Source organism: Corvus moneduloides, chromosome 3 (assembly GCF_009650955.1).
Source record: "Corvus moneduloides isolate bCorMon1 chromosome 3, bCorMon1.pri, whole genome shotgun sequence".
NCBI lineage: Eukaryota > Metazoa > Chordata > Aves > Passeriformes > Corvidae > Corvus > Corvus moneduloides.
Window position 1 is genome coordinate 84,172,727 of NC_045478.1, and position 23,500 is coordinate 84,196,226.

The 23,500-nt window shown below is 42.3% G+C and overlaps 1 protein-coding gene across 3 annotated transcripts in view; it reads left to right on the forward strand.

The window, feature by feature from the left end:
* AGPAT4 (1-acylglycerol-3-phosphate O-acyltransferase 4) overlaps positions 1–23,037 on the forward strand; it is a 78,341-nt gene extending 55,304 nt beyond the window's left edge. For all 3 annotated transcript variants that reach the window (XM_032102485.1, XM_032102484.1, XM_032102486.1), the window contains 4 exons: positions 5,947–6,049; positions 7,368–7,443; positions 12,793–12,991; positions 20,420–23,037. In XM_032102485.1, coding sequence (XP_031958376.1) covers positions 5,947–6,049; positions 7,368–7,443; positions 12,793–12,991; positions 20,420–20,511 — 470 coding nt within the window. In that variant the 3' untranslated portion in view covers positions 20,512–23,037. The remainder of the gene's footprint in view (positions 1–5,946; positions 6,050–7,367; positions 7,444–12,792; positions 12,992–20,419) is intronic.
* The last annotated feature ends 463 nt before the right edge of the window (positions 23,038–23,500 follow it).

A 23,500-nucleotide genomic window follows, 5' to 3' on the forward strand; every position in this document is an offset into this window, starting at 1 on the left:
TTGTCAAAGGATAGTATTTCTCAGTATTTGCTAAGCAATTCTATTCTAAATAAAGTAAATGCATCAGTAGAGAATCTGAGGCAGTGTGTCTTAAAATATCTTCTTGTGGTAAATATCTACCTCAAATAATGTAATTTTTAAATCAAAAAATATTCTACTTTAAATTTCTGTGTAGATTTGCTCTTTAGAGTTTCTTAGTGAAGCTGAGGAAGGGGAGTAGATCTTGACAGAAGATACATGTAGGTGAAATTTATAAACAATTTCTACATTACAGAACATGAGTAACTTTCTCTTTGTTAATACTGTTTTGAGTTCCCCATTTATTTCTGGTTACTTGCATTTGCCAGCTTCAAAGTGACATCAGTAAGAATATTGTACATGTTGCCTTTGAAGTGATATTCTTTGACTAATACTATCTATCAAAGTCTTCTGCTGTGTATTTTCACGGGCAAAGGAAAGACACTGCTAAGTAGCCATAATGTTACAGTGTCTTTGGGGTCTGGTAGATTTGTGTGTTAGACGGTTGATATGTGAGAAAGACAAAAGTGGTTTTTGGTTTGGAAGAAAATGTTCCAGCTTGACTGAAGTTAATGTCAAAACTTCTTTTGTCTTTGAAAGACATGTTTTCACGTGGCATATCTGGGATAGCTGCTGTCTAAAAGCTTCCCAGTCAGCTCGCCTGCTGTCTCTCGTATTTCTTCTACATATCCTCTGGCAAGCCAGGTAGATCATACCTCTATTGTAGCTTCCCAGGCACCCACAACTTTCTGCCCCCAAGATGGATAGCATAGCTTGGGTCCTTTCTGATCCATGAAGAAGAGGTAAGTTACATGAAGCATCCAGCAACCCCCTTAAGAGCATGGATTAGCCTTGCCTTTTGAGTAAGGGTGACTGTTCTGCTGAGGGCAGGGGGTAGTAGACTTGAGGCACAGAAGAAGGGATGAGTCAAAACTCTGCGGCCTCTAATGCCATGAGCTGGGAATCAGAAACAGGTTATTTTGGTGGTGATTTTGTTCTTTTCACTGCTCTGCATAATGCAAGCTAAATATGGCGTGATGGTGGACTGATTCGTGGGAAAACATTTCAAAAAGAAACAATTTTAGGGAACCCCAGTGACATTTATATAAAGTGTTGGACATTCATGTGACACACTACCATAACACTTACTAGTACCCTAAATATTTGAAATAACCTTCAGAAAAAGAAGACTGAGTTGCTAGATGACTTACTCATTTAGAGGAGTATGTCACTACCTCAATCCAGAAGCTGTGACTTGCTGGATCAAGCAGTGTAAGGCCAGTAAGAAGGTAGAATTTCCCTGTGAGGGTTCAAGGAGAAGCAGAGTCATAACTTCTTATATAGAGTTTCAGCAAAAACTGTCGATCTTAAAAATTCAACCAACAAACCTCTGAAGGTTTGATGACCCCCAGATTGGTGTTGCAGGTTCTTCTAGGTTTGTTGCTTTACTTGCCTTGTTACTTTTTGCAATGAGAGGGAGATAGAAGTGTTACTGCCTGGATTACTACTTGTTTCTCTCCTATAGAGATAAGGGGTACCTGTGAAGAGCATCTGAAAACAATGTCTTATTTTTTAGAACTCCTTGTGGCATTATTATGTACAGATAAGAAGGAAGTCCGTGGATTTTTTTGAATAGAGAATGTGATGGGAGTCTCTTTTGACAGTCCATGATCTAATCTCTAATTTATTTTTCTCTAGAAATTAGGTCATATCCCTGTGCATCTTTAAAAGTGAGAGACTAGTGCTGAGCTGCCTGTCCCATTTTGGGCTCTGCCATTTAGGCTAATGCACCTTCTGCTCTCCCGCAAGGGTGGTGGGCCTGGCTGGAGTGCCTTGCGGAGGGGTGTAGGGGCAGCACGATGTAGCAGTGAAGCCAAGTCACAGGTTTGGGACCAGTTCACAGCTGCATGGGACAGAGCTGCTGTCCCATTTTTTTTTCCTCCTTTCTGACAAGGATGTGATTCAACTTGTCAGAACCGGTAATATTATAGGATGGGTAGATGCTGGTTTCTCTGGCTGTAGATGTAATTCACCCATGGCAGCAGTGATCCCAGGCTGGTCCTCTTCAAACCTTTGTATCAGCTCTTAGTGCTACCTGCTGCAGTCACTCTGGAAGAAGTTCTGAAGTAGTTCTGCAGTAGTTGGAAATAGACATTGGTGACATCAGAGTGGCAAGCCCATCTGTTCTGAAAAGCTTAGTTTCAGAAGGAGTTTATTTAATGTGCATACACTGGAAGCTGCCTCCATACCAGTGATGCCATATCTGTCAGCATAAGCAGATGTATTTGGATAAAAATACCTTTCATGCAAAATAACAAGGAAAGAGCCTTCCCTCCTTACTAATTTCTTTCATAAGTGATAATGGAATTCTTTTTTCCTCCAAGACTGACTTTCACAAATTCAGATCTCGGTACATAATTTGATTCTTAAAGAAATGCTTTCAATATTTTCTGAATTTGTTCTGATATTTTTGTCAGTGACCATCCCTACCAGTATGGTTTTACAGATGCAGTCCCCAGGAACTTAGTTTCTAGAGGCTGTTCACTGTCTTAATAAATTGCTGTTTGCTACCTGTACTGTTCATGGAAGCAAATGCAAATACAAATCTATTTCTCAAACACTCATCCATTACTTACAGTAAAAGTAGATGTCATAAATACTGCAAAAGATATATTTAGCTGTTACTTTTATTGCCTGGCTGCATATCAGGCAGTTCCTTTCAGCTGCTTTTATTTAGTTAAGGCTTGTACTTAAAAATATCTTTCATGATGGATTGTAGATAAGCCCAGGTTTTGTTTTGTACCTTTTCCTCCAGTTGTGCATGCCTGGGAACTGTTGTCCTAGAGGGAATGCATGAGAATAAATTCCAGGATGATATTTTTGCGGAGTTCAATATGACAGTTTTGGGGTATTGCAATGACTTTTTTTTTCCCATGAGCTGTACTTTAGTCCTGGATTTTTTTTTTCAAGTGGGTTTCTCTTCATCATCCAGAGCAAGTTACCAAGTTGGAGAGGATGAGTGGTTTTTGTTCAAGCTGGCCAGATTAATGAAGTGTTAAATCAAAGGATTGTGTCAAGATGGTGTCACATCAGCAGTACAGTGAACTTCACTGTACCTTCCCCTCCCTTTTCCAATCTTCAGATTGTTTTGTGCTCGTATGAAGGTGCATGTAGCCATACTCATTGCCTGTATGTTGATTTGTAAGTGAATCACCCTGGCATAATCCACCATGGCCAAAAAATAATGTGTGAAATTCAAGAGGACAGTCAGAGTAAGAAAAATCCTCTCTAGATATGTAATCCGAAGATTTTTTTAGGTTGAAGTTAAGAAATTAAATCTTAAATTCTTAAGTACAGCTCTCTGTCAGAATGCTGTAGAAGGAACCAAAAGTTAATGATATGAAAAAAAAGCTGGGCAGAGATTAGAAAACAGAACAAAAAACCTAATTGTTTTTTGACAGAAATAAAAGGCATTCAAATATTTCTGCTTGGTTTTTAATGAAAAAGAGGTTTTAAGATACAACTCCTTCGAAAAAAATATTTCACAATTGAAGCAAAACTTCTCAAATGCTGCTTATATTAGCCTGAGAGTGAGACAGCTGCAATGTTTTCAAGATACTATGGAGTTGGTTTTCTTACTTGTTTTAGAATGGGAATTTTCTGGTCTCTTCAGCTTTTGGATGAGAAAGTCATGAGATGCCCAATTCTAATTACGCAATTGCAAAATCCATGTTTAATGATAACCAGTTCCAGTGTGTCACACAGCATGGTAGTCCTGCTTTTACTGTGGAACCTTTCTGGCAAATTTTAATTTCATGCAGTCTTTTTCTTGGACACTTTCATTGTTGTTCTTTTCCTGCACTCTCAGAATGAGAAAGCTAAAATCTTTAGTTATCTTCAGTTATATCTGGATAACAGAAGTCTGTTTACTCCTGCACATTGCTGTCATTGTCTTGGGTTTGGCACTGCTTTGCACCAAAAGATCACAGTGTGTTAGTAAAAGGGACTGGACTGAATGTCAAACTACAGACCAGCTGGAACCTGGAATAGCATTTTTTTTCCCTGGAGAAAAGGAAAACTCTGTGTGAGCCTGTCAGCACATAAGGATGTTCCTGTCCATCTCCACAGAAGTTTTTTTCATAACATGAGAACTGTCTTCCAATGTATCTCAACAAAAACCCAATTCATATAAAAACCCAAATGTAGATGCCTTGTAAGAGATGGAAGGAAAAGTGTTGTGTATATCATACTTTGCTTTATTGCATCCCTATTGTTGTTAGAATAATCTCATGCTATTAAAGAATAAACTAAGAAGCTTACACTGTATAAACCAAACTGAGCTCTCATTTTCCTTCAATTACATTGGATTAGTAAATTAGAGTAAATGAGTAAAATCCTTCTACACTAAGAAGCTTAAAAATGGAGGCAGATAATTTATTTTTTTAAAAAAGTAATTTCAGACTTGTATTGTACGAGGAGAGTAGTGTGCTTGAAGTAGATTTTGGCTTGTTTTGAGTTTGAGCTAAGAACCCAACTGTAGTAGGAAAAGAACGGAGTTGTTAGTGAGGGACAGAGTCTTTTTGCAGTGACAGGGGTTTTGCCTTTGTTTTCAGGATTTCCTTTCAGCACTGAAGCCAGGCTGTTCTGTTCTGCACTATGAATTCTATTTTGCAGTAACAAATGATGTGGTGAGTTTCTGGGAGCTGAATGCTGAGACCAAACCATATTTATCTCTCATAGCTAGAGAGGTTTCAAAACCAACAGCAAATCTGTCCTGTGTAATAAGTCTGTCTTAGGTGGGTCAAGAGCTCTCACAATAAAGTTTCACCACATGCATTTTTATTCGTTATTGCAAAACTCTAGAGCAGAAAACCTAAAATACAACAGGCTACACATGAAAATGCATCTTAGTCACTTTTGTGACAAAAAATAAACAAGTTTTTTTGCTGTCATTGCTCTTAGAGTTCATACCATGATGCACAACTGATTTCAGTCTCAGGAAAATGAATCATTCTCAGGTAATTTTATGACATCAGGAAAATAGCGTATCTAAGGATGTGTTCAAATAAACTTTTTTGCAATGCTTCATGTGGTTTTAAAGTGAATGCTTTAATGCTTTTCCTGTAGAAACTGCTTGTTACTGCTCTTTTAGTTTATCTGCCATCAGCCTTTGCAAATGGTTCTACTGTTCCCGCTCAGTCCTGAGGTGCACAGTTTTCTCAGTGCTGCAAGTTTAGCTGCAGTTTTGTTCAGCAGAACTTTCATGTTACATTCCTCACATCTGCATGTCTTCACAACAGCAGCCAGCTCACATGAGATGTGGTGTGCCATTCTCTCTCTGCCTTTGCTCCATAGCAAGTGTCTGAGTTACCAGACAATGGACGTGAACCAGGAGCTGCTTTGGACCCCAGCGATTTATGTCTGTACTAAGCCCTCCTGCTGTAGGATGTCTCTCACACACACACTTTACCTATTCTTAGTCAAAGGGTGTGTGTTGTTTATTGTTTATGAAATGTGTATCTGCCTGGTTGTTTCCTCAGATTTAGGGGGCAGTTGTTGATTCACAGTGAACTGAAAAAGGTAACAGTTCTGCAACCATTTGACTCCTAGGAAGACCTAGGTGTATTCTGTCAGAAGCTGTAGCTGTGTTCCTATGCCCATCATTCTGCACCTGATGAGGAAGGAGGTAAGAGTGGCTGGAGAGCAAACCTTCCCATTCTGCTGGTGCAGTTCCTGAAAGAGTCACTGGTTATTTGGCTTCTGAACACATGTATGTTGAATATTCTGTTGTCATTTTTTCCTTGGTGACAGCTCAAACTGTGGTGCTATTGCTGATAACTTACTTAAATATTCTCCTTGTCTGAGAGAGAATGACTTATTTCTGTTGTATTACTACAGTAAGCACATAACCTGTTTCTCTTCTTGTAGTTTCTGCAGTCTATGATTCTACCCTTAATTTTAGAAATAATGAAAATCCAACATTGCTGGGAGTTCTAAATGGAAAGAAATATCATGCAGATTTATATGTAAGGCAAGTAATCCATATCTTAATTCCTTTTTAGGAGTGTGTACTTGAAATCACAATTGGTTAAATAAGGGAATGTTTTCAAGTGGGTAACAGAAAGCAGATCTCTACCAACCTGGCTTCACAGACCTTCAGATAAAAATTCATTTCTGTTTCTAGTAAAGTTCTGTGATTATAAGTACATGAGGAGCCCATAAATGTCTACAGAACTTTTTGTTGTTATTTTTCTATTCATTTGCGTGTCTGTTAGCTCAGCAGCAGCAGTGGGGCCTCTTTTCACTCAAGTGGCCTGAATACCAAACACCAACCAAGTGTTAAGGTGGAGCTGCTTTATACCTGTCTCTGACACAGGAGTTCCAGAGATAGTTCCAGCTCCTCTGGTGGAGGTTGGGCTCAGGACTTTTCCTATCTGCTGGTGTAGTTGTTGATGTACTTGACTGCTGCATCCTCCCTACCAAGAAGGGGGTTGTTTAATAAAGAAAACATTACCTGGATTCTTTTTCATTAATGTTTCTATAAATTACAAATACCCCAATGGCTTCCCATGATCTTAATGGAAAAGAGCCAATTCCCAGGTGAGGTTCTACCAGCAGCACCTATGCTACAGGCACCCAGGGCATGTGATGATGTAGGGTTGGAGCACAGGAGCCTAGAAGTGATGCTGCAAGTGATCAGGAGTTTATCATAACCCCTTTAGAGCTATAGTGGACCAGTGAGCTGGTCCTGTTTCTTTATCCTGGATACCAGCATGAAGTGGAATAGAGTGACCTTTTCTTTTTACTTCTCCTTTTCTGCCTGTTTGTAGAAGTATTTTTTCAGAACTGTTTTTGTCCAAGGGTAAAAAGAAAGTTTCTCTTGATTCCTCTTCCCATGTGGTAGCTCAGCCTAGTGTCCTCGTGTTTGGTGTACACAGCCTGGCTGGATGGCATTCACGGAGCCCTGCCTTTGTAAGTCAGCTCCAGCAGAGCAGAGGGCTTCCTCTTGCTGTGTCTTGCTTTACACCATTCCAGCCTGCTGCAGTCAGTCTGGCAGAGTACAGAAATTGCTTTTCATGACTCAGGGTAGCTGTTTGCCTATCCTGAAAAGCTCTTACAGGCAGGGTAAACCTCATGGCTAAATTTGTTTTGGCAGTTAGTTGGAAACTATCACAAATTTCTTCAAAATCCTCCATATTTGCTTGTTGAAGTGCTGAAGGTGTTGCACAAGTTAAAAAAAGGTGAAAAATGTAGTGAGTCTTCTGTCAGATAATCTGTATAATGCAAGTGCTGTTCACGGAAGCCAAAGTATTTAATATTGTTCAATTTCTGTTGTTTACCATTGGCAGGCGGATTCCACTAGAGGACGTCCCAGAAGATGAGCAGGAATGTTCTACCTGGCTCCACAAACTATATCAAGAAAAGGTTAGTTTTTCTGTCAAGACAGCACTTGTGAGCCACTAGTGCTCGGTTATTTATAGTGCTAGTAGACCTTTACAGTGTGCATGTGTAGTGTCCTAATTTGGAGGCTTGGGGTGAGTTGGTTTGTTTGGTTTTCAGGGTAAGTGCTCTGTTTCTCTACGTACAAACTGATCTTGTGCTGCCAGTCGTGTTTGCTTTCATTTTGTACATAGAGCAACAAGAAGAAAGCTTAAACAAGCCTTTCTAGAGCAGTTTTAAGCCTCTTCTTTAGAAAGGTGCATAAGGATACAAAAATCGAAACTGCCTTCTGACTGGTAGAAAGACCCCTGTCCCCTAGAAGGCACCTTCTAAATCAAGAACTAATTTGTGGGCTGAATAAGATATTTTCTTTAGTGTCTTAGAATTTTTGTCCCTTGTTTTACCCTGCCTTTTTTACCAAGACAAACATCCAGCACTAAAAGGACATGCTGATAAATTGTTTTCACACTGTGGGTATAGAAGGCATGCACTTAAGATTCCTAATTTCATAGGATGGGGAGAGAATAATAATGATTGTGTTTGTAGATGACCAGTGGGGTTATTTTTTCTTTTTTTTATTTCCCTGCAAATGCTTTCATATGAATCCTTCAGTCTTTTAGAATCTGTTTCTTCTGGGCTGTTTTTATGAATAATGGAGATAGCTGTTGGGGGATGTGCTTTTTGAATGCACACAGCACTCCCATTTCAATCAGTGGGAGTCATAGGTATGCATGGCATGAGGGCCTGGCAGTTCACTTCGCTTCAATACCTTGATCAAAGTTATGTATTCAGACTGGAATGCAGCAGTGCTTTGGATTTAGAAGTGACAGAATATAGCTATCCTCTGTTTCCCTTTCACTGGGACAGCAAAATTCTGCTGTGCCATCTGTCGTGCTCTACCCAGGACACCACGTTGGTATTTCTGTATCAACTCTGCCCTGGCTGTTCTCAGTTTCAAACCATGACTGTTTCTGGTGTCATTCATAGCTCCTCTAAGCAGCTTGCTTACAGGAATGTGGAAAGTAAATGTGTCTTGAGACCTCACTTGTAGATCTACTCTCTTTGATCCCCCTTCTCACAGTTTGTGCCAGTGACCCCTGACTGAGGCACAACCCCCAGCACCTTCGCAGAAAGGCAGGATGTTACCCACGGGCCCTGCTTGCTTTACAGGCATGTACGTGCAAATGGTCCTTTTGCTCAACACTGCAGAAGTCCACTTTCTGCTGCTATGACTTTGTTGCCCTGTTTCATGTCCCTGAGAACTATTCAGACATTTGCAAGACAAGAACATAAATGTGAATGTGGTGATTGTTTTCCTGAATCCTTTATTACATCGTTTCAGTTATTCACTTCAAGATTTTTGTTATTCCCTCTTTGGCAAACACTCAGTTGCTTCTAGTGCAACCAGAGTGTACATCTATCCTTCATAACATTATATTATACAATATATCATAGTATTCTTTATATCTGTTCTTCATGACAACTTCATTTGCTGGCTGGTTAAATCTCTGGCTTCCTATTTAAGTATAGGAGTGAGGTTTTACATCCAGGAGTAAAGTATAGTGTGTTCAGTTTTCCATTCCACTAAAACCTTTTTTGGTTATGTGGAGTGTTTTTGAATGATTAAGGTTGAGGGGGTTGTTTGTTTGTTGGTTTGATTTTTTTTTTGGTGATGGTTTTTGTTTTTCTCTGAAGGCAGCATGTTTCTCTTTCTCCAGCTCTTTTACGTTAGTGAAACTTATTTCATTGCAGTCATTCCTGGTTTACTGAAGCCCATGTCTTTGTAAAATCATACTGGCAGAATATAGAGCAGGGACAACTTCTTCCAGAGTTCTGAGATGATAAAAGCCCACCTGCAGAGTAAAAATACAATTTTGTTTCACCTTTCTGCCCTGCATCTTAAAAAGATAATAGGCTCTTAGGTCGGATAACAAGCAGCAGTGCCGCCCAGGTGCTGTTTCCAAAAATTAATTTTGTTTCAGATTGTCTTCAGTCAGGAAATATTTATGATAAAATATAAAAAATTGTTATTCAAAAGGTAGTAATTCATTGCAAGATACACACTCATCTCCTGCTTTGTCTGTTTTGGTTGCAGTGCTTCACTTGCTGTTTCAAAGTAAGACAAGGTGTGCGTGCTGCTGCAAAGCAGAGACCCTATTTTATCATGCATTATGGTTCCCTGCGCTGTTGCTTATTCTCAATGAGTTTAATAATTTTGCAGTAGTTTCCTAAGACTCACACATAGTGTGCTGAATTAGGCTGTAGTAGCATGATTTAGTGGTTGGAGAGCACTGAGGTCAAGGTCTGTGCTCTGAAGACGATCAGGATTGCAGAGCTGTTGGACATGGAGAGACATGACTTTTTTGGTTTTTTTTTTTTTTCCAATTTATTTATTTCCCCATATTGACGTTAGTAAAGGAGTGAGAGTCTTTGAGAAAAGCTTATTCCATTGGTTTTTACCTCATTGTCTGGTCTCACCTACATGTACCTCAATCTGAGATACTTCTCCCTGGGAGCCCATCGTGTTTATGTTCTTGCTACTTATCACTTCATTCTTTGGCTTAGTCACTGCTGCAAACACAGTTGAACAGAGTCTTGCCAGATAAACAGTGGCATTGTGCTGCTGCTCTAAACCAAACACCATTCTCCTTCCTTTTCCAGGCTTACAGTAAGTACCATATCCATGTGCTTCTTCCTCACTGGAAGTGGATTTTGTCCTTCCACATATGGCCAGCACTGTATCAGTTAATTCCAAATTATAGCAGAGGTTCAATTTGAGTTGCACATTGCCTTTTCTTTTTATTTCTTTCATTTTTTTAACTGCCATTGCTAGAAAGGCTCCCTTTGACTTTAACACAGACTGTGTTGAGGATCTCATTGCCAGGTCAGAAGAGGTGATAATGTAGTAGTCACAACTCTGCTAGTCCTTGCATGTTTGTTTTCTTTTTTTTACCTCCTTACACCCTCAGTGCCTGAAATAGAAGTTCTGCTTGAGAATCTTAATCCCCATTAAAAAGAGAGCAAGCGTCTAACTTTTCTTGCTTGTAAGAGAAGCTTGGGAAAAAGGGCCTGAAAATATATGCAGAAATGCCCTAGGGAATCAGCAAAGCATAACTGAAGAGGAGAAGTGTACAGAACTCCAGTGTTTGGGAACAAAGAATGTATTTTTGGATACTCACTCTTTGTGGGCTTCCTCATGAAGGGGCAGCTGCATACGTCTGCCATCAGACCTCCTGGTGGGAACAGGGAGGAGGAATCCAGTTAGCCTCTCACAAGGAGATGGATGTTCCCTGATTTCTCCTCACTGCATTACCCCTCCCCCACCCTGTCTGAAGTAACATAAGTTCGGTGGGGGCAATAGAGGGAGCATGTTTCCATGTCAGAATGTGATACCTGCGTGGATGGAATTTATTACAAACTGAGAAAAAGCTCTGTATGCAGAGGAATGAAAGGAACCTAATGTGGGTAAGGTGATTTTGGGAAATGTTGAGGTGTATTATGTATTTTAAAGCCTGACTTGCTGGTGGGTGTCATAGGTACCCTTGAAAAGCTGACAAGACAGATAAACACACAGATGTCTTTTGCAAGTGAATGTATTTAAGGGTAAGGAATTGTAACTGAAGAGCTGTTCCCCACAGCAGTGTGAAATGTGCTGGGGACGTTGGCCTTGACGTTGTTTGCCTGTTGTATATGTTTTCCATCTGTCTCAAGCCTCTCAGTGAGGTATGGTCTGTGGTTTTGCTGCCCCTCACGCCGCGCAGAGCCAACAAAGAAAACCCTGCTGCGCTTGTTTCAAGCAAGCCTGTCCTGCTCTCTGTAGTAGTAGGCCCTCTAATGGCAATGCCCAGTAATAGTCGGGAATTCTTCGCTTTCCTGGGTAATACCACTGTTCGGAAAGCTAACTGTACCTAGTAAATTCAGTTTACTGATGATGAGTAGCTTTGTGTTATAAACAAAAGTCTTCGCTGCACTGTGAAGAAAACGTCATATGCTGTGTACTCTGTTGAAGATGGCTCAGTAATTGGCCACAGTGATCCCACTACAATCCAGCTCACATGAGTAAAACATTCACAATTTTTCTAAGCTCAGTAAAGAGACTGCAGTGCTTTAATTACTGTATAATCCCTTAAAAGCTGAATGTTCCCTTTGAAATAGATAAAATGGTAACAGCTTGTAATTGCTCAAGTTGCTATTAAGCAAGTAAAGAATTGTTTGTGTCAGCTGGAGTATAAGTAAGTGTAAAATCATAGCATAGTAGAACAAATAGTCTTTTGGTTGATTAGTCTTGGCTTTGCTAGAATTTTTAGAAACCAAAAATCCTTTCTTTAAAGAAATATACTTCATTCTGACTAAATTAAGGGGGGTTTTTTTATGTCAATCTAATGCTAACTTCATTTATTAACCTTTTTTTTGTGATAACACAGAGTAATAGATAACAGATTAATAATCTTTGCTTTTAAACAAGGAGAGAGGGTTTTTTTTTTCCCCTACCCTCTTTTGATATCTTGGATTGATGAGTTCACTAAAAGCAATGCGTTTCAGCCATGTGGGCTCTGGAGGAAGGTACTGAATTCAAAGTCCTCTGTGCTTTAAAAAACAGATGCTACAAAACAGAAAAAAACAACCCCTACTCCATTATCTTCCTTGTATTATACTTAGAGTCCTTTGCTCAAAGCTAGTGAGAGCTTGTGCACTGTTTGCACACTCAGCTGCCTGTGAAGAGGTTCAGCACCCAAACTTCCTTCCACAAGCTTCATGAGAACAAGGTGAGCAAGACTACATCCGTGGGACAAAGACAGGAGAGGGTGGTGTTCTTTGGAGTGTGGGACGAGATGGTGTCTGGTCACCTTTCTGACAGGTCTGTGGGTACTGTTTGAGAGCAGTGGTTGGAGAAAACATGAGGGAACAGAGGATGCTGCTGAGTAGGTAGCCCAGACACTTCCCTGGCTTATCTGCAGTACTTGAGCAGTGGCTGTGGCTCCTGCAGGAGGTTCAGCAGTGATGTTTGCATTGCTGCAGGACTGTACATCCCATCATCCCTCCTGTTTTCCTAGGCTGTTATACTCTCCAGGTATGGCATTTTTCAGGCTGCTGTGTGTAGGAGAAAGAAAGTATTCACGTATCAGTGTATGCGCCGTTTTTTGTTTCAGGTTTTTGATTTTTTTTTTTTGACTCTCTGTTCATTGACTTCAAAGTACAAGCTTTCCAGCCATCAGCTGGTCTTTGATCTTCCCCTGTGGTTACAAGCCTCCAGAAGGAGGAACATCAAAGCCAGGAATGGCTAGTTTTGTTGGCAGATGGGGATTTAATTGTTGCCCTCCTTTGTTCTACTAGGATGCATTCCAGGAAGAATATTACCGCACAGGAACCTACCCAGCAGTCCCTATAATACCACCCCGTCGACCATGGACACTTTTGAACTGGCTTTTCTGGGCCTTATTGCTGCTATATCCTTTGTTCAAGCTGCTCATCAACATGATCAACAGTGGCTCATCACTGACACTGGCTAGTTTTGCATTTGTCATTATAATAGGTAAGTTTACTGATATGAAAAGATTACTTACAGCATAACTGTCCAGTAGGATTTATTGAGATTTGCTAAATATAAAAATGACTTGTGAATTCAACAACCCCATCCAATATGTCCACTCTGGACCAAGTTAAAAAGATTCTTTTTTTGTTTATTTTTGTGTAGTTGGATCATTTTTTGTAAGAGCTGCATACCAAATTTTCTATTTCTGTGGAATTCAGGACTTCTCAGTGGGTTGCCTACAAAAGGCTTTCTTTTCTTGTGTTGCTGTGTTCTACTTTAAATGCTTAGAAGAGAGGCACAAGGATAATTTATTCCTTTGAGAATGCTTTTGTCTAATCATAGTTTGATGTGTCACGCACTGGTAATCCATGAACTCGTGATTTAAGCACAGCCTGTTGTGACCATCTACTCTGACTTACGTAGCACAGGGCATGGACTGTCACAGGTGATTCCTACAGGTCCTGTGGCAGTTCTGAATTGCCTTGGTTCGTATTTCAATTAATATGATATGTAACAGGAGGAAGGAAAACAAAACAAGGAGCTGGCCCAAAGAAAGGGAGGGTGATCTCATTTGGTGTTCTTCATGGAAGCAGGAACCGGGTCAGTTTGGCAAATTGTATCATATCTGGGTGCCTGTGCTTGTGTGGTGGTTTGAAGAGCAAGTTGCCTTCCAGAATAAGCCATACATTTTTAAAGCAAATATTCTCTGTGATTGCACTGACCATCACAGGTATTTATGACATCATCACCTTCATGTCCGTGTATATTACAAACAACCATGGAAACAAGAAACAGAACTTCACAGTCTTCCTAGCTCTGAGAGAACTTGGATACAGATCTGACTTAAAAAGCCATGTCCAGAATAGCAACACAGAGGAAATACGAAAACATGGAGCATTTTCTTGTCTCAGAAGTGGATCTTTGCTCTCTACCCAGAAAATTTTTCCTAGCACATAACATTTCTTTGCATTCTCAGAAGTCTGAATCTTGAGCTAGACAGGTTAACTAAAGTCCTTCTGGCCACCTGTGAAGAGCTTGATGTGGTAAGCACACAATACTCTTTTTGAGAAAGTACCCACCAAAACAAATGCTGTGTCAAGCTCTTGTTGATGCTTCTTACAAAGAAAATTGGAGAAGGAACAACTTGTGTATGTGCATGTTGTGTGCAGGCAGGAAATCTCTTTCATGATGCTTTGAGCCAGAGGAAGGAAAACAAGGATAAGGTCCAGCATAATAGTTGGTACCTTAGGTGGGCAGGGTAGAGGAAAAAAAGAAGGGGATCCTGTGCTCTTGTCTTCATCTGGAGAAATTGCTGGTGCTTGTTACCCTGGGAATGCTTTGTGTAAAATGTGTAATAATTCCTTGGAGCAGCAACTACAACTTAAAAGCTTCTTTTTCCATCCACCTTACTTGTTGGAAGTCACAGGCAGTGCCCCCTTCCCCTTCTCTGACTGGTGAAGAGGATGGGAGTATAGAGTGAACACTGTGGTTGGGCTGTGCTCAGGAATGGGAGGTGATGGGTTCCAATCCCTGTCACTGACAGAGAAAGGTGGATCAGCCTCCCCTGTGCTCCTGTTCAGAGTGGGTAAACAGCAGTGGGTGGGATGAGGTGTGACACCATTGCAAATGCTACTGCCTGGCAGTTTGCTCAAGGGGACATTTGTTCTGCATTTGGGAGAAATGCTGGCATAGTCTGTTTGGTGCTAGAATGTGGAATGATGGCCTAATGGTGCACTGAAATGTAGCTGTTGCAAAATGGTTTGAATTTCTCATCTTTCCTTCAGCATTTTCCTCCTAATTCAGTTTCTCCACTCAGCAGACTGGTTGGTTGGGGGCCATTCCAAAGTGCTTTATGCCTTGTGTACCCTCCACAGGGAGCCTCACACCATTATTCAGGTTTTCTGGAGTTTAACCTCAGGGCCAGCTGCTCTACTGCTTGGCATTGTAGCATTTATGATGCTTTTGGATTTAGCCCTCTTTAATTTAGATGAGTGACACCACACCACTCACCCTCCACCCCTAAGTGTAATACAATCTTGCCATTAGTCACGTAGGTCATGTCTTTCTCTATCAAGAAGTGAGAGAAAGAACCTGTAAAGGATAAAAGCTATGATACCACCAAGGACAGACAGCAAGAATGCCCTTATTTTCATTTTTTTTCCCTTTTTCTTGCTGTCTTACTCCCCACTTAGCTTTCTTCTGCTTCGAGCCACAAGGAAAGGTTAATAAGCAGGCTGCCCTGAGTCATCTCTTGAATGCAGTGATAATCCAAAGGATTTATTCTCAGGTTATCTGTAACTGTGGAGCTACCAGAAGACTACAGCAGCAGCCTGCTGCCAGAATGAACAGCAGCATTGGGTGTGAGCTCCCAGGCTGCCAAAGCCCAGCAGAACACCTTGAGGGTGTGTGATGTGCACTGCTGCCCCATAGACAGCTGCCCCACCTGTGGGCTGATGCAGCTTGCAACTGGTGCAGCACCTCTGTGCTCAGCAGCAGCTCAGTCCTCACTCCACACGTAGTGTGACAAATCCCAACGCGCCCGTAATTGCCTGGGATTTGCCCTGCAGTGGAAGACCCATAGGAGGGGCTGCTGCCCGGTCAGACTCAGCCACCTTTTGCTGATGAGCAGGAAGTAAGAAAGATGATGTCACTTATTAGCAGATAGCAGCCACTGTGGAGAGAAGAGAATCCATGGGAGTGGAAGAAAGATCAGCCATGAGTCAAACCAAACAAAACGCAGAGCTGGTCTCTCTCGTGGTCACTTAAAACTGGATGTGTCATTATGTGCCAAGGGAGCAACAGTTACCTTAGTATGTTAGTCTGTTTCTGTTTTACCATATTCCTTTAAAACCAATGTTCTTGCTAGTTGGGAATAATTGGTCTCTTTCTGTGGAAGCAGAAAAAATCCTCAGCCCAAGCTGTCATATTGACTTCAGTAGCCAAGAGCTGAGTTTCTGTAGCAAGGCCATTCTCCCCAGACTGTGCTTTGTATCCCTAGGGGCATCTCTGTCATGAATGTTCTGGATGTAGTGCAGCCATCTGTTGACAGAGGAGCAACCAGTATTTTATTTTGCAGTTTGTGTCCAGCTTTAGGCAAGGGCCCAGAGGTGGCTCCTGCAGTGGCTGGGAGACAGCAGTGCATGGACACCAACGCAGCTTGGAGGTTGTGGCTCTTGGTGCCAGCTGGAACTGTCTGCCCAGCACAGCCAGTCTGCAGCAAAGCAGGGAGGAATGTGTTTGCTGTCTTTCCCAGTGGGAGTGGTAATTGGTACCTGGTGGCTTAACAGTGTAAAAGGAAGGGTTTTTTGTAGACTGGAGGGATTTATCAGATGATAAAACCAGCTTTTCCCATTTTTCCTAGCAGACCTTTTCTCACTGTTTGTAACTGAAGTACATGGGTAGTGGTTTGGTTTCTTTCTATGGCACTTTGACAGCTCACCTGATACTCCAGGATCAGGAACTTTACTCCCTAAAAGCCCATTGTAGTATATTGCTGGTTTTAAGGGTGGGTTTCAGTACCTGATACAGGTGCAGATAAGCACAAAATTAACTTTTTGTGATAGAGCAGAGTAACTAGAAGGTCCTTTTACCTGGTACCCTCTGCATTGTTTCTAGACTGTCATTTGTCCTTTGGATAGTTTCTGCTTATTGTGCTCTCCAGTAAAACACTGACTGGCTTGTAAGTAACTGGCTGTTCAGGTGGAAAGAGCCGTAAGAAAAATGTTCCACTCAAGCTGGAGCAGAAGGACTGTAATCCCTCAGACCCTGAGATGTAAAGAATGAATAACCAGTGTGTGTGTGGCTCTGCTTGGTTCAGCTCAAACTCTTTCAGCCCTGTATAAATAACATCTCCTCTTTGTACTGTGAGTGCTGTCCCCTTGTGCTTTGCTGTGCAGCAGTTTGGCTGTTTATACTCCCAACAATCATCACACTGTGCTCATACCTACTGCTGGTCTGGGACTGGAAGCCCTTTGTGAGACTACTTGAACCAACACAAGGCAGTCACTGCTCCAGAGGATAAATCCTCGAGTAGTTAGAGGTACAAAAGTGTTTTGAAAACCAGCTTTAATTTCACAGGACACATGGAAAGAGATTTAGGTACTTAGCTCACAACAGCTATTTAAAACTTGGTGCTGATATTTTGGTGCTGAAGCAGTGAGCACATCTGTCAAATGTCAGTATCTGTATTTGACAGCAGCTTCTTTTTTTTCTCCTCCTCCTGCTTCCCCAGTCTGATTTGGCTTCAAAGAACCAAGTGTTGGGTTGCCTTTCATGTTTTGATAACTTGTGTTGAGGAGGACACCCACCCTCCATGCTCTAGAGGTAATTTATTATAAAGCTGTCAACAGCAGTTAAAAGGGGAATGTTTGCAAAAGATGAGAGGGGTTTTAAAGGGAGCAGCAGCTCTCCCATGTTTAATGCTAAAAGCACAGTGGAAGCTGAGCTGATGGCACAGGGCCAGCAGCTCTGTGTCAGTTCTAGGCGAGAGAAGTGTTCCAGCTGAACCGAGTGCAAGTAGCAGTGAGCCAGCTCCGATTCCATGGGAGCTGCTGTGTGTGTGCTGTGCTCTGTGTGCATGGGATCACCCTGCAAACCTGGGCACGTCACAGTGTGCAAGAGCAGAGTGTGGACCAAAGGGCTGGAGCGTGATGTGACCTGGGCAGTGAGGCTGGCAATGCCTGTAGGCTGAGATGAATGGAAGGTGAGGAGAGGACAAGCCAACAGGGTTGTAGGAAGTTTTAACACAGGATACAAACCATGTGCAGGATCGTGCCTGTGTTGATTCTGCCTTCTGGTGGAGCTGCCAGACAGTCTGGCCTTTCAGCCTGGTGCCTAGAAATTGGGGGTTTGGGGTGGGTTGTTTGCTTTTTTTGTGTGATGCTTGTTTCTTCTTCATAGTATGTAGGATAGGCCCTCAATGGAAATGTCTACCATTCATACACTTTTGTTGTTCAACTCTTAATTTCAATGCATAACCTATATAACACAGGTGCCTGCTGTGCTGTTCATAGCACTTGCTGTGTGGTATAAAGGCAGGGTAACAGATGAGAAAAAATCCTGAGGTGTAAGCGAAAAGGTGGAAATCCTTTGAGCTAAGGTTTTGCTGAGGGCTGAGATACTACGTGTGGAGGTGGTGGTTTTCTTGGAGCTAAAATGTGTTCCAAGAAAGAGATTACATTATTGGCTCTCCTGATTGTGTCAGCTCAGCCCTCCTTGAGCCCCTGGCACTCCAGCAGGCAGAGCAGGTCCTCAGCAACTTCCTACATCTTTTGGATGCTGAGTACTGGTGGGCAGAAGGATGCAGGAGCTCAGTTACCTGTTTGCCATGGAGCAGCGCACGGATGCTTCAGCCAATAGCTTCTCTCATGCTCTTCTCAGGGTGGACTTAAACCCTCACAGCTATTAAGTTAGACACTGCTGATTAGTTACTGCTTGATCTCCCTTTCTCCCCTTTCTTGAAGTAAAAACCCTGAATTTCCCCTTACTACAGTTGTGTGTAAAACAATAAGTGAATGGTATCACTCAGGAAGTGCAATGGTATCACTCGGGTCTGCACTGAGACTCCAGGAGAGTTGTGGCGAGGAGGCAGTGCAGGGACAGGCCAGTGAGGCAGCCCAGCCTTACCCCACTTTGCTTCCACAACCTTGGCAAACATGAGTAGTCCTCTTCTCCTTGCACCCCACCTCCCCCAGGGTGCTGAGGGCTACAGGGTGAAACGGGGACAGAAGGCAGTGGCAGCTTCTGCCAGGGAGCAAAGGAAGAAAAGAAGAAATCTCAACTGCTGAACTAGTTGGTTTGTGGGTCCAGGCAGTGGCATTCTTGGAACTGGATGAAATCTCCAATATGGCGTGTGGTTGCTGTAACAGCTGCTCTTATTTATGCTCTGTGTCCATCTGCAGATGCTGTTTCTATCCCTTGTGGTTAAAATCTTAATGATCTCATGCTTACTATTATGTTATGATCCCAGACTACGGCCTACATGTTGGATCTTTTTCTTGTGTTCCCCAGCTCAGGACCAGTTAAATGTCAGAGATGGTATTCTTTCTTGTCTGTCTGTGAGAGTGAAGCCCTTTCCTTGTCTCACTGGTGTGTGTTTCTATTCATGGGCTGACAGTGGAGTGTCAGTGAGTGCCCTCAGAGCCTGCTCCCTTTCTGGGCTGTTCACTGCACAGCTCTGCCTGTGAGAGGGCCCTGCTTTCCTGGCACCCACAAGACCTGAGGGCAGCCCCATGGGTAGACCAGCTTCCCAGTGTCCAGCCATGCTGTCACATCATGTGTAACTCATCCCTGTATCCAGTTACCACTTGCACTCTGAAAACTGCCAATTTACTGTCAGCCTACACAGCTCGAGGCTGTAGGGACAGCTCTTTGTGGCCGATGTTGTTGTGCCAAGCAGCAGCTGCTCAAGCACAGGGCAGTGCTGTTTGCCGGCTGGCAGCCCCCTCCCCTGCCAGTGCTGAAGAGCAGCAAATGCCAGGACACGGGGTTGGATCACCCCTGCTGTTCACAAGGGAAGCCTGGTAGTGGGATGAAGCCTCTGGATTCTCTTGGTGATATCTGGCACTGACTTAACCATAAAGAGTTCTTTGGCTGGTGAGAGTTTGTCCAGGCTCATCTTAAGAAGTAAAGACCCATGAGATTGAGACATTTAGAGCACCTCACCTTACTGGGCCTTTCCAGCATCGCTCAGAAAGACAGTAGGATTTGGAGGCTTTGGGGAGGTTTGTGGCTTTCTTGGGTTTGTTTGGTTTGGGTTCCTTTTTTTTGGAAAGCATTCTGAGCAGAGGGAAGATGTTTGTGACTTCCGGACATGAAAGAAGCATGACAGTTCTGAATATGTACAGTAGCTGAGCAGAAGCTTGAGGAGTAATAGATTTTGGGCAGCTGAGCCCCTTTACAAAAAAACCAAAAGTGTGAGGGAAGGAGTTAAGTTGCATTTAACTTAGTCACTCTAAGTGCTACAGATAAATAAATAAAATAATCCCTGCACATGGTGAATTATTACCACAGAATCATCTATGAAAGTCTTTTAAATTAACCTGGTTTCTTGTAAGGGCCTTTTTCATGAGCTGTCATTAACAAATGCCACAACTTACATTTTTTTTATCAAAACCTGAAGTTCCCTTGTGCTCTTCCAGCCACGGGGCTGCTGAAAGCCAGCAGAATTCCCTTCCCCTGGCACACAGGGCTGTGCACCCCTGTGCCTCTCACACCCATCCTGGTTCCTTGTAGCCTCTTCCCTGCTGATGGGAGCAGACGTGTCCAGCCTGAGGCTCTTCCTTCATGAGATGCCACAGGCCAATAAATTGATGTGGAGGTGCGGGAGCATCAAATGCACCTTTGATCCAAGGTCTCTTTCATGATGCTACAACCAGGACAGATCTTCAGGCCTTGCCTCAAGCAGCTTTAACTGTGTTTGTTTTGCAGCTTCTGTTGGTGTCAGATGGATGATCGGGGTTACAGAAATTAACAAGGGCTCCACCTATGGCAACAACGACAACAAACAGAAACAAAAGTAGCATCTCCAGAGACTGCTTCAATCCAAAGAGAACAAATGCAACTGCTGAAAACTCTTAAGTGCAGATCATGGTCCTTCAAGTGAGATCAGAGGATGAGTAATTGCTGTGCATATCTGAATTTGTGCTCCTGTTGTTTTTTTCTGGGGGTTTGGGCTGGATGATGTGCTGGAAAGATACACTCCTGCATCTGCCCTCAACAACAGGTTTGCACATGTGTGGTTGGTTTGTTTTCCTATGAAGTGTCTTAGGTTTTGAAGAAAAAAAAATAAATTCCAGCGTGCTTGTATGAAGAGACTCTACCTGGAAACTAACCAGAGGTGCAGGCTTTAATGTCTGTCAGAAGACTGTTACAAGATGATTAAACTTGATAGTTGTGTAGATCACACAGTTTAACAACCATAATCTGTCAGTGTTTAAATACAGTACAGCAGGATGCTGTGCTTGGTTATAGCAGTATTGGACTGAAGCAGCTCTGCTGAACTGGCAGAACTACAGTAGAGTTTTTGTACATCCAGAACTTATTCCCACAGTGTGCACTACATGGGCCCTTCAAAACTTCAGCCAGACCCTGCACATCCAGGCAGCAGAGCCTGGCAGTAGCATAACCTGGATCAGAATTTGGCCTTGTGGCCTGAGCAGAGCTAAGTTACCCACTGCCATCTCTTTCCCGAGGCCATACATCCAAGGCTTTAAATGCTACTTAGAATTCCAGGCCATCCTAACAATTGTGGAAAGAAAATAACTGGGCATGGTGTAGTGAAAAAATGCAACGTGTGCATTAAAATGTATGCCCCACACCCATACTGTTGTGATCCTAATTAACCTGCTTGTTTGTCTTTTCTGATAAATTAGTTTACTTGGTGCCTCATAACAGTCAGCCTAAGTAATAGTAAATTATTTTCTTCAGGGGAGGAGAGGGGAACTAGGAGGGAGACCTAGGACAGTGGGTATAGCTCATTTTATGTCTTAACTTGATTTGACACCTGTCTGAATTAAATAAAATTAGAATCAAGCTCTGAGCAAGGTGGGGTTGCTGTGACATTCCCAGTACTGATTTCAGGGCAGCTGCCTCTTGTTTTTAAACCTCTAGAGTTAAGGATCTGCAGGTTACTAGAAAGAACTTGCTTAAAGCAGGAAAAAAGGAAAAGAGGGCACATTAACTAACAGCAATTATGATTGGAAAAAAATCCCAATTTTTTAAAGTTGATAGATCCTGACTCTGAGTAATGGAGGTTGTGACTGGCACTTTCACAGACAGTCCATTTTCACTAGGCACAGGACTAAACCATGACAGTCTCTAGTGAAGGAAGCGAGCAGTCTTATTCTAGCAGCTGGTATAAAAACGTTTCTCTTGTCATATAATAAAACTGAGGCTGGAAGAAACAGGCTAATACAACAGTTTGAATCATTCCATGAATATGTATTTGCTATTCAGTACATCAGATAATCTAGAAACTCACCCTTTTAATAGGCAACACCTAAAAAGCAGGTGAAGTAGTGCTCTTAGCATGGAGCTATAAGTTTATGGATAGTGGAGGCAGTAAAATTTACAACATGAAAGAAGGAACAGACCATGGGAAGTGTGAGAGACTGGTTTTGGGGGCTTTTTTCCTCACACATCTTGTGTACACATGCATTCCCTACACTCTGAAGCTTTCTGGAATAGGGTGTATGATGGAAAAACTACATCAGAGCCCATGTTTCTGTTCATGAAAACACATGAAATAGAGCCAAAGAGTAGAAAATACTGCAATATTTACAATGCTATTTAATAATAGTACATGCCCTGCACTCTATTTGCTGTAACACTCCTAACAGTGAAAAACTGAGTATTACATCCTGTAGTAATGATCAGGCACATTAACAAGCCAGACCTGAGGACACTGTACCCAACAGTTTGAAAGTGGGTGGCAGGGGAGAAAGGAAAGGCCTCTCCAGGGTAGCATTTTACTGTAAACATTACCTGGCAGGTCCAGTGGCCTTTTCTCAGGGTGGTGGGTTAGTAGTTCTGAGCAGCAAATACATACTCCTGGAATGACAATGGCTGTTCTACCTTCATAAGAGCCACAGATTTAACATGCAGCAAGGAAGACATTTAGCATTCCTTATGAATCTTAGTCCTTTCCCCTCCACCTGCATGCAGTGCCACTTCTCCCAGAGGAAAGTACCAAACAAGTAAATACTTCTGAAAGAGTGCAGGGATTATTTCATACCCATTTCCCTGGGTCCAACCCTTAGAACAGGCTGAGGGCCAAACCTGCCACTCCTGGATCCATCCTCCTAAGCACTTCTGCAAGTCCGGGCACACCACTGAGGCCCCTCCAGCACTCATGGACAAACAGAGAAAGCTTAATGGTCCTTGCCAAAGTTAAACTTGTCCAGTTCACTGTATTAAAAGAATGACATAGATCATTAGGAAGCAGTGTTTGCCCCTCATCCCCACAAGCAACTGTATGTTCTACAACTGCCTTAACAAAAATTAGTCTTAATGTTTGTTTATACAAAAATAAAAGTATAAAAAGCTGATATGCAGTGACTTTCTTTTAGTTGGGAAGAACACACTTGTAACAGTTTGTTACCTCTGTCCTGACTCCTAAAGGCTGTCCACAGTTCCTGTTTGTGTTCAAGGGCACCTGAAGCAAGGCAAGTGAGGACACACATCACTCAGACACTTCTGTTGCACTGCAAAGTGAAGCACACAGCAGGCTGGGGGGACACTTTCACCTCAGGTACTTTCACAGTCCTTTACTGAGGATGACAACACACTTCCCCTCCTATCACAGAACTGAAAACAGAGAACTGAAAAGGAGGGAAAGTCTGTGTTTGAATTCAGCATAATATTTTTTGAGAGCCTAAATACACGCACAGGTGACATGCACAGCAAGGCTCGTATTTTTCTAGAAATGTCAGATTTTGTGGTACCTCCTGAACAGCTCACCCCACACCTGTGACTAATCAAGATTTGTGGATTAAGATGACAAGACACCAG